Consider the following 11,614-nt stretch of genomic DNA (forward strand, 5'->3'; position numbering starts at 1 on the left):
TTTCGAGAAAAATCGACGAATTTTTCTTTCATTTTTATCCTTTCAGTAATTAATGTGAAACTCTTTTTGAGGAGAATCAACGAATTTTGTTGATATCCACGTATTTTAGAAAAATTAATCCAAAAAGAAAATATTTGATACCTATTAATTTCGGTTTTTAGAAAAATTTCATTAGTATTCTCTTCAAGTTAGAAATCTCATAGAATCTCACGATGTATTTCTTAAAAGTAGACTCTACTCAAAAACTACTCAAGACTAACTTTCGCTATCAGTTTCTTTTTTAAATTGAAGAATTGTTTACGTGGATTGATACTTAAACAAAAGCTCATTCGTGTTTCTTAATAGTAGAATAAAGAATTCTAACAAATTCCGAGAACCATTTAAATCTTGACTGTCGATAAAAAAAATAAATACAAAAGACAGTGAATTTGTCCAATTTCTGGAAAATGACTTCAATATGTTGATACTTAAATACAAATAGACAAAAGAGAGTCTAAGTGCTATTAAAACTTCTCCTCAACTTTCACTGTCTTTTCCTTTTGAAAGTGAAAAAGGACTTACTTGGACTCTAGCCTCCGTCAGGTCGATTTTCATGGCGATTTCTTCTCTAGTGTAAATATCCGGATAGTGAGTCTCCTGGAAGGCACGCTCCAATTCTTTAAGCTGAGCCGAGGTGAAGGTTGTTCGTATCCGACGCTGTTTCCTCTTCTCCGCCAGGCCATCGTGTCCGGAGTAAGCCTTATATCCTAGTCCACCTGAAAATTGACAGAGAAAGGAGTGAAAAATTGCAAGAAAATCCATACTCACTATACAAGAACAGCCTAACATAACAATGTTAAGAATCTCGATTGAAAATGGTACAAAAACTGAACTTGGCATTCAACGATATGCTCTACAACATATTCCAAATGTCTTGCATTCAATTTTTCACTGTATTCTACTTTTAACCCCGGAATTTTCACTCAGACTCTAATCCAAACGTTTGCCATTAAATTTGATATTTTTAAATCAACCCCTTGACTTAGAATTTCTTTTCCTGACCATGCATGTAAGTCAAGTAAGAAAAGCTCGTGTATTATACACTATTTCCATTCGATAATCCTCAGTTTTAGAACGAAAATTAATTTAACTGTTTTAGTCGCAGCTTGAACAGAATCTGTGCCACTGTGTACAATTTTAGATATGTTATTTCACCCTCTTATAGCCCACAGAATTTTCACCCATGGTATAGTTAACAAAGCTTGAGAAAATTATGAGTAAGCACTCCAGGGTTAAATCGGTACAACACAGTTTCATGCACAGTCAAGTGTTTCTTTTGAAATTGAAATTGTCAGAAAGAAGTTGCACATCTAAATTAAACGCAAAACTATCTACAAATTAACAGACTCTTCATTTACACCCTGTTTCCATCAAACACTATCCAGGGTGACCTCATAGCTACCCTAAAACCACCAGCTCTACCAACATCCTCTCTGAATCATCCTCTCGAAACTTTCTCCTAAGCAGTCACAGTCCAAACCTCCGTCCTCTCCTTATCACAGAATCGCGCGTGCATTATACAGATTGTTAAAACATGAAGAAAATCAGTGTGGTCGGATTACTTGAGAGGAGAAACAGCCTTCCAGAGGAGGCCTCTGTGCAGGCAGAGAGGAGGTGGAAGCTTATAGATTATAGAATATAGGTGAGGATGGCTGGGATAGCGAGCAACGTAACCATAGCAATGAGAGAGTGAAGGAGGAGAGGGATTGAAAGAGTGAGGGTGAAGGAAACGTAGGATGAGACAGAGAGTTGAGCTGAGGTAAATGAGGGAGAGACGAAGAAAGGGCGAGAAAGAGAGAGGCAAGAATCCAAAAGTGGAAGAGAGGGAAAGGGAGGACGAGACACATCCATTGATTTTCAGTGCCATCTTGTCGTCGTTTCCAGAGGAAATACCGTTGCTGGTAGGTTCGAGCATGGAGACGAACCATCGTGAGGCAACTTTCCCCTAGGGGAACAAGGACCACCCTCTTTTTTCCAGGGTAAAGACGCTCTCCTTCGCTCCGCCCGCGTCTCCAATTGATTGTCCCTTCCCAGGTTCTGCCGTTTCAACGATGGACGATGCTTGATTCGTTTTGGTGGGAATTTTTCGACGAATTAACGAACAGGTTCGATTTGATTCGTGGGAATTCCTGACGTTCTCTGTGAAATTTAAATAGTTTTCGCGCGTATATTGGAGGCTAATTTTATTTTCCGCGAGGTGATTGAATCAAGTTTTTTGTACGAAGTTTCCTCGATACGAACATGTTTCCGCTGTTGATTCGTTGAGTTCGTAGATAATGGAATCTAGCACTTTTTTAAATTGAGAATTATTCTTCGGTGCGAGAAGGGCTAAAGAAACAGTCCACGAGCTGTTGCAAATTTTTGAAATGAAAGATATTGTAAGAGAAAGGGGGGGCAACCTTGAGTCGTGACAGTAATGATAGTATTCTAAAATTTTATTTGACTAGTTATTCCTAAATTAACGAGAGGAAAATGTTGGGACGAATTTTCTCAATTTTTATGATTCACGAAGAACACTAAATGTAGGCTTATTCATTGTAAAGCACAGTATTTTTTATATTATTTTTAATAGCAGCAAAATGTGTCTGCTAGATGTACAAGAAAGTTCTTATATCTGAACTTTAAATTACGAACTTGCTTAATTTCACTAATGAATGCAACGAATAAGATAGATTATTTTACATGCCACGTTACAGTATATAAACAAGAATTATGAAAGAGAGGGAGAAATGACATAACAGTAAACAAACAGTGCACAACAAAAGGAAAACTTTCTTGTTTACTAGACAAAATAAACAAATCGTTCCTTTACATTAAAGATCCAATAAAAAATCAAACATTCCACAAAAATAAATCCTATTGCATTCCAACAACTGAACTAGGAAGCAACCAAAATAGGAAAAAACTAAAATGAGCCTAAAATCTCAAACCTTCTACAATACCAAGTGATCCAAAAAACCCAGCCACCAACAAGCATGAACTACAAAAAGGATAAAAGCAACAGCAACTAATTCAGCTCACAAGAAAACCGACAATTCCAGGAATAACACATCAATGGACCTAGAATAAGATCAAGATCAAAAGCCATATTCCTTTGTGTGTAACACTCATCCCTCCGCTCTTGAAATAACAAAATTGCTTGCACTCACTCTGCAGATTAATGGCCGACGGGAAGATCGAGGCGGCGTGTCGATGGACCTCTTGAGACCTGGCGGCCATTACCGAGCAGGGGGTTGCATGGGCCCCATGGTGCGCGTGGGCATGAGAGTGGGTGGTGTGATGGGCCCCTAATGGCGTGGTGGTGCCTGTGCTAGTGGTCCCCGCGTTGCTTGGATAACCAGCTGCCCTCGCGGCCGTATAACGATAAGCAGCCTGGCTCATTTGTGAGCATGAGCTCAGGTCTCCGTATCCACATTGCATCTCACTGGCAGCCAGTGCACAGCTGGACGCCTCGAAGCCAGCAGCCGCTGCTGCAGCCGCTTGGTTCAAGTACGAGTAATCCATGGTTCACACGGTGCACAGGAATTTGAGGTCGACTGAAGGCGTCAGAGATTGATCACTGAGACGCTTGTCACTTGGACAGTTCATCGAAACTCCATCCTCACACCTTAGAGAACGTCGACAGTTCTTCCAGGTTCTTCCAAGTGGATGGCGACGACGATGATGATTCAGACAATTCCAGGTTGTTGAACGAGTGCACCAGGTTCCTTCATTCACTGGAACATGATTGTTCCCTTGGTATAGAGTGCGTTTTGGGTGCGGAGGGCGCGGGTACGCGCTCCTCCGGGCCCTGGCCGCGGCGTTCCTTAGGGCCCCGGCCAACTCACGCCGCTTCCTCCTTCGTAATCTCGACTAATCGGCGTGGAGGCCGCGGTGGCGGCGGCGGCAGCGTCGTCGCGTAATTCTCCGGCAGAGAAGAGCCAAGGGACGCGGGCGGCGGCAGAAGGTTGCTCGATAGCGGCTTATGACGCGTAATCGGATCAGCGATATCAAATTATTGCGATTATAGCCGCGGATAGAAAGAAGTTTTTCGGCCCGCTTAAGAGAGCCCGAGACGACCGACTGGTGGGTCTCCTCAAAATCAAATGATAAGCTTAATTCAATAACCGACGGAGAGGGTGCACGCTGGGGGTGTGGCCGGGCAACCGTTACGGGGAAACGGGTTTGGTCACTGTCTCACGGTCTCTACACGCTGATTCGTCGATCCACGTGCCACCCACCAGGACGGTGGTGAGCTGAGTCGCCGCCCTCCTCGTCTCTGTCTTCATCCCCGTCCGTGTGCCACCCTCTGGCTCGTGGAGAGACCTCTCCCCAACAGCCATCAGCCCGAATGAACGCTATCATTCGATGATGCCAACCCTCTCTCCTGTTCTCGATTTTACGATCGATTCCGGGGCAGGCCGTTTCCGCTGGACACAACGGATTTTACCAGCTACCCTTTCGACTCTGTTTACGCCTGACTCTCCTTTTGCGGCTGTCTTGGTACAATGAGACGCTGCTTCCTCCTAGGTGTTGCTCCTGCAAATGTTGTTGGGATCAGTTAGTTTTTGAATTTGCGTAATAGGGGATGATGGATTATTTCGTGGGATGAGGATGCTTACTGGTGCTGCCTTGCTTTGCTGTTGTGGGCCCTTGTTTGGCTGGAGGAGAAAGCGTTTCTTGGTGGAGCTTGATGATTATGATGGAAAAGGGATCGCTGGAAATTTGTAGGCGGACCTGTAGATTCACCTTAAGTAGATACGTACTATTGTTTAGAATTAAGAAGCAGATTTCGCGTGTTCGATATTGTAGATTTGTTATTAAAAGTGGACCAAGTTTGCAGTAAAGGAGAATCAGGTGAAACAATAGTTGTGACAAGGATTTCAGATTTTTCCTCTTGCAGTTCCTGAAATTTTCTGCAAGTGGGAATTAGATGAAACAGTAGTCACGTTAAAAAATATACAAACATTTAAAAAGACAAATCTTTGTTTATATAATTCTGATCTCGTTAAATATCCCTGAAAATTTCTGTAAAGGAGATATTCAAGTAAAGTAACAATTGCATAATTTCATGCTTTTTGGTCTTGCAGACCTATTGCAATAAAAGTGTAAGCAATAAAAATTGTAATGTCCTATCTTGTTACAACGTTCTACCTGTTTACTTGATTAAGTGACACATTACACATAGCAACAATGAAATATTATGACTGGCATGTGTAGAATAGCTCTTGTGTCCCTTAACCGTTTACATAAGTCACTAGAAACATCAAATGGCGTGCGAATAAAGGCCAAGGGAGTGGAGAGCATGAAATATGATTTATCTGTAGATAGAGAAATTACATGGCACGGGGCTAGCCTTAGATAGGTGGCAGGAACCTGTGCGACACTTGTTTCGCACTTGTTCTCACGGAAGGGCCACGACAAGAGCAGTCCTGGTGCTCGACCCTCTTCCCAGTGTCTTTTCCCGAGGGAATTCTCTTCCAGGGTACCAGCGGAACGTAGTACTATGCCGTGCAACACCAAATCGCCTATGGTGTGTATATTGAGAACACACGGGAACGTGTTCGTCCATTGACGTAACACACTTTCCCTAATTTCTATATTCACCTCTAACATCACAACTAATGTTACAATTCTCGTCAAACATTCGTTGACAATGTATAAAAATATAACGTCAACACAAAATGTATAAAAATAATACATATTTTCTGATGTTCCATATTACGAAGATGCAACCTAACCTCTTCGGTAAATTACCCGAATGTGTGTTTTAAACTTTCTAACCTCACTTAAGAATTCTTTTCGAGTAAATTAGGGAGGAACTTTTTTAATTGTTGGTAATGGTTCAATGGTCGCGTAAACAAATAGAGAGTAATAAATTGATCAACTTGTTGACAGATAAGTGATCGAGAAATTGGAATAGAATTCGGCAACCTACGCCACTGGAAGCAACGCAACATGCGTGCGCGTGAGAGAGCACACGCACACCGGCCAGCACGACGTTTCGTCTTTTATATCAATACAGAGAACGTCAACCCCCCTTAGCGGTTTGATACATATGTCCTTGATTTGTCCGGAGAATAATATTCTCCTGGAAAGTTGATTAAATATTGGTTAGCGATCTCGGACGCCCTTCACCCCCGCTGCGATTCCACCCTATCGACTCGAAGACCCATAGGAATATAATTTAATATTTCTCCACGTACAAGGGAAAATCGACTATTTTTCTTTTGATTTTTACACGTGTCCCTTGTCACTATTGTCCTGCACTTCTATGAGAGACATCGTTCTATGCTTACATGTGTCACTTGATTCTGTTGCTTTGAAAAAAATATATCCTGCGAAAAATTTGTACGATACATTCCAACGAGCTTGTCGTTACGTAGCAGACCGATATTTCCGCTATAATGAGATATAAAATGTATTAACGTAGTAATTTACGTTAACCCGCTGTAAAGTGTTACCGTGCGCTGATTAAAATGGGCTGCAATTATTCGTTTGCTATCCACTTTTGTACGACGTTATTACGAGCTAATCCTGTTTATTCCGCATTACACGTGCAGTTATTTTCTCTGCTGTGACGCGTTAATTTTGTCTTTGCGTGTCAAGAATGGTCGTGGAAAATTGCGCGTTTCATTACATTCGGTATGAATATAGCAGTACATTTGCATCACGTGTTTTAAACAGAATATTTGACTGGTACTTACTAATTATTTTCCTCGAAGCCACAATTTATCCACTCTTTCTTCTTATCGAGCACTATAATCACAAAAATAATACACTTTTCCGCGAGGTACGCGACATTTTCTCGAGATTCATATCGGAACTGACCTTTGCCACCAACGCCACTTTTTTACTACTACCCAGCATTTTGAACATTTAATTTTAAAATTGTACAAAATTGACACAAATTAATTTTTATATTAACATTGAACGTGAATTAAATTTAATTTGAATTCACAAAATGAATTAACTTTGTGTAATTATACTTTTTAGACAGTGAACGCAGCGCCACCATACACGCCAAAGTTTTTTATTGGCGCCAAGAAGCATACGAAAAGGTACCAGTGGACTGAAAAGATAGTGAATTAAATGTGACAAAAAATAGTTTTCTTATAAGTTTATTGTGAAAGTGGTGCTAATTCCTGAAATTGCGAGGCCAGGGGCATATCTGGGCGTGAGGGTAAGTTTTAACACTGCTTATAAACTTAAATCTTTTTAAGAACGAAAATCGAAGGTTTCACGTTTCAAAGAACATTGTAACATCGTTAAACGATACGTAGAATTTGGTCAATAGAGTTTAAGTAAAAAAGGAAACAAAGCTTACAAATAGTCCAAATTTAATTTTAATACTTGAAATTGTACAAAGGAAACAATAGTATCAAATAACCGAATAGGTTGTAAATTAACAAAAAGTTCACATTGAATTTGATTTTGTACGTAACATACAGAGGTTACAGAACCATTTTTCCATACTTTATAACAAACACAATTGTATCAAAACGAAATACACTTTAAATAAACTTGTAAAGACGATTGTTGCTTATTTATTCAAATCTTGAATTTCTATAAATATACCTAACAAAACCAAAAACGGTAAAAAAACATTCAATTATTCATAATGATTATTTTGGAAAATAGTTGCTCTCTGTAGTATTATAGAAATATTTATTTTATTGTTTTCCCGAATACAATATTAATAAATATTGGCAAACATTACCACAGGAAAACGTAATAAATAATTCTGCGTACCCCAGCGTATTATAATAGAAAAAATATACGTGATATACATTTTAAGAGATTTAGCAAATTCATTTTTGATAGAAGATTGCTGGATTTCTCACACAGGTATCGTTTATGAGTTGGTGTTCTGAAAGAAAAAAAATTTAACGAGAACAGAATTTTTTTATGAATAAAATATATTCAAATTATGAAATATTACCATAACTTGGTCGATAATGAAGTTCTTCCCAATTATCATCACACCTCCTCGATTGTTTAATATTATCCCTTTGTTGTAAATTAGTTACAACTGAATCAAATTTGTTGTTCCTTATTTCTACTATGTTCTGCTTAGGAACGTAAATTTGACATAGGTCGGAAGACTCTTTAACGCATTGAACTTCCGGTCGGTACACGACTAACTTTCTAGGTGGTGAATACTTCTCAAAAGACACTTTCGAATGATCCAAATTCGGTTGCTTGACATATACAACTCTGTTTTGCTCGCAAGTTGGCACGAATATAACTTCCTGCGTGCTTTTTCGAGGACACGACACCATATGATAATTAACATTAGGATTAATGACTTCTACATTATCGACAGAAGCAACGCGTTTGTTCTTCTGCACGTATATAGGAATTTTCTGCGTTTTTGAATTATTTTCAACTGCCAAATACTTGATTGGTTGTTGTTCAAGAACTACCGTATTTTCGATACACTGATTGTTGGTATATTTCACCTGAGACTCTCTTTCCTCTCCTGGCAAAATTTTCAAATTCTGCACTCCCTTGAGGATACCAACATCAGCCATATCTTCTTGACAGAAACGTCCATCTTGTAGCGTTCTAGACTTCTCAATCTGAGGTACATTATCATTGGAACATTTTTGAGTATTATTAAAGTCTTTGCAAGGATCTACTACCACATAGCATATATCTTGATCATTATGACATTTTTGGCTACTCTCACATTTGGGGCGTTGCTGAACCCTTCTTAAAAGCATTTTCTCGCAGACCATGGGTTTCTGACGCACTTGATGCACATTTTGCATTTGGGACACCTCCTTAAACTCTTGGCTACTCCTAAAATTGAGATCATCAGAGTTCTGGGAGCAACGCAGCGTTCTGTAACTGTTCTCCGGTACTCTCTGACAATTCTTATGCACTGTACAAACATTCTTTCCCAATTGTTCCTGTTGCACAGGAACGTTCTTCCTTATAATACAAACATTTGGATTATCCACTATTCCATCAGCAATTAAATTGTTCAAATGCAAACAGTGATCTATATTGCGTGCATCCTTCTTCGTGAACATCACGGTCTTCTGCACCTGAGGATTCTTCTTCGTCACAAAAATGTCGTTCACGTGTACATTTTGTTTGGCGCCCATTGGCTGGAAGTGTGAGCTCTTCACGAAGCATACTTCATCCTTACGTGTACTCGGTGATGCTATTACACACGTTTGCACATTTGCCATGTCAAATGTTGTATTACTCGAGTTTTCGTTCAATTCCGTTATCAGTGATTGCGGAGTAAAAAGAACGCCCCGCTTCGACGCATCTTCGAACAGCGTCTTTCGAGGCTCTTTATTATTATGCATCGACTCTTGAAATAAATTTAGTCGACTGTTATTATTCGAGGCAACGTTACTACATCTCCGCAGTATCGTTGGTATATGCTTCAAATTCTTCATTTTAACCTGCTGAGACTCTTTTGTGTTCAGCTTCCCCGACTGTCTTTTTAATCCGCTGTTTAACACGTGCACCGTCTGTGTACGTTGATTTTTGCGTCTTACTAGGTGTTTCTTGTTAACTAAATTACTTTGAAGTCCAGCTTCTGTTGGCACGAAGAGAACAGGCTTGCTTTTCACCTTTATCCTCTCCACTTCATTCAAACGAGTAGGAGGAATGCTTTCAAAGTATTCTATGTGATTTTTGTAGGTAGATGATGTAGAATGATTTACTTCTACAGAAGTATTTGTGTTTATATTTGCCGAATTGACTTCAGATATTACGCTGTTCGTCCCTCTGACCATTTCTGGTTCAACTATGTTTTTTAGTCTGCAACTAGGTTCGTTCAATAAAGATACACCAAATAGAAGATTAGACGTGGGGACTTCATTTCTTTTGGTGTCGAAATTAAAATCTGACACTGGTATTAAAAGTGCTTCCTGCCTATCTTGTAAATTCTCCTCTCCGTTGTTCTTCTTGTAATTAAGATGATACTCTGAGCTGTTGATAGCCACAGATACAAGGCCATCGTTTTGGCTATATCCAGAGGAACAGTATGCAATTTCTGACGGACGTTGATTTTCAATAGAAGTGCTTGGAGTGTCACATTCGTCTAGAATAGTACCACGTTTAATCCTGTCGCGCAGAAATTGACTGCGGAACGACTTTGCGTACATGCTTCTCAATTTTCTCTTCACTGCTATCAATGGATCTATAGAAGGCAAAAATTAAAAGATAATAATAATTATTATAAAAATAGAACTAGTAATTTTACATAATTCCTCGTATTTACTCAATGCAGAATTAAGTAAATTTTCAGAAATAATTATCTTCCTTTTCTCTGGAAGTTTTTGAGGGAACTCTATGGATTCAGGAGTGTTGGGAATTTCTGTACCTTCAACTCTTGAGTGGTCCCCCCTTCTGTTAAACGTGTACGCTGTTTTTATAATGTTTATAATTTTTGTTTGTTTGTAGATTCTCAACTTTTCGGTAGTTTTTCTCATTAGACTTACATTATTGATTTTTTTCTGTGTAAATCTTGTGTGAAAAGATTCAATGAAAATTATCTGAGACTTACCCATCCACTTTACCCAAAACAGGACTTATACCTTCACCAGGGGGAGTTGGTTGCAGGACACTTTTAATAGTAGAATCGAGTAAGTCGGTCTTTCGAGACTTCATTGGTGCTATTGTTAACTAATTTTTATGGTATTTTCACTTACATTGATTTTGAATCATAGCCGTGAAGAAGTTTTAACACGTCCCCTTGAAGACGAGCGTTATTTAGATCGTTCGGGGGCACTTTTATTTGAGCTATAAATAATTGTACCGTTTAATTCATTGATTTTATGATAAAAAAAATTAATTATATTTTGTAGCACCTACATCTTCTTATTTCTTTTCCTGTTGCGCCATTTCTGTATATTCCAGCTAACTAAAGTAAAAAATTATAGATAAAAATTATTCCGTGATATTTTCCATTTTCTTTTTTCATAGTAATTTATAGTATTTACTGGTCTCGGAAGAATTCGATCGGATATCCTTTTTGAATTTCGCGTCTTACTCGATTTCCCATCGATTTTCGTCTCTTTCTCCTGAAATAATTATATTTTTTCAAATAATGATCACAGAGGGAGAAACAAAGGTGGATAAATTGTTTAAAATATACATATTCTTCTCGTATGCCCGCAAAATGTTGCAAAAGTTTTATAAAATTACTCTGCCAAAATTTGTATGTCATCCGACTGTTCTGCTGAAAAATTGAATTTCGAATAACACGATATAAAGAATGTTCATATGCAGAATTAGTTTGAAACAAAATTTAAAATTCGTTATTTAATTTTTCGAAATTCAAGATATAACAATATTGTAAATTTTTTTTACAGTTTTGTGGATTGATAGTTATTGCAGTTTGTATAATATAAATTGTTAAATACGCTTACAATTATTCAAAATTAATGTTCTTTCGTAGAACGAAATTGAAAGATAATAAGGGACACTGTTGTTAAACACATTGTTTTTATTCTTTTTTCCTTTACATTTCTTTCGATCTATCGATACATAGGATCGCAAGACACATATTACCTAGCTTTAACTTAAAATCTACCCTTTGTTTGGTATTATGACATTACAGGTTAATCGA

The 11,614-nt window shown here is 38.5% G+C and overlaps 2 protein-coding genes across 2 annotated transcripts in view; both read right to left on the minus strand.

Moving 5' to 3' along the window:
- LOC108580382 (paired mesoderm homeobox protein 2A-like) overlaps positions 1-3,543 on the minus strand; it is an 18,289-nt gene extending 14,746 nt beyond the window's left edge. Inside the window, exons 1-2 of the mRNA XM_017944118.1 lie at positions 3,189-3,543; positions 562-755 (exon numbers count right to left, since the gene is read on the minus strand). Coding sequence (XP_017799607.1) covers positions 562-755; positions 3,189-3,543 — 549 coding nt within the window. The remainder of the gene's footprint in view (positions 1-561; positions 756-3,188) is intronic.
- A 4,286-nt stretch (positions 3,544-7,829) lies between these two features.
- The window catches only part of LOC108570096, a 4,205-nt gene continuing 420 nt past the window's right edge, over positions 7,830-11,614 (minus strand). Inside the window, 7 exon segments of the mRNA XM_017931885.1 lie at positions 7,830-7,888; positions 7,961-10,392; positions 10,550-10,635; positions 10,637-10,785; positions 10,858-10,906; positions 10,986-11,066; positions 11,141-11,224. Of these exon segments, the coding sequence (XP_017787374.1) occupies positions 7,830-7,888; positions 7,961-10,392; positions 10,550-10,635; positions 10,637-10,785; positions 10,858-10,906; positions 10,986-11,066; positions 11,141-11,224 (2,940 nt within the window).

The sequence above is a fragment of the Habropoda laboriosa genome, unplaced genomic scaffold (assembly GCF_001263275.1).
Source record: "Habropoda laboriosa isolate 0110345459 unplaced genomic scaffold, ASM126327v1 scaffold9, whole genome shotgun sequence".
Lineage (NCBI taxonomy): Eukaryota > Metazoa > Arthropoda > Insecta > Hymenoptera > Apidae > Habropoda > Habropoda laboriosa.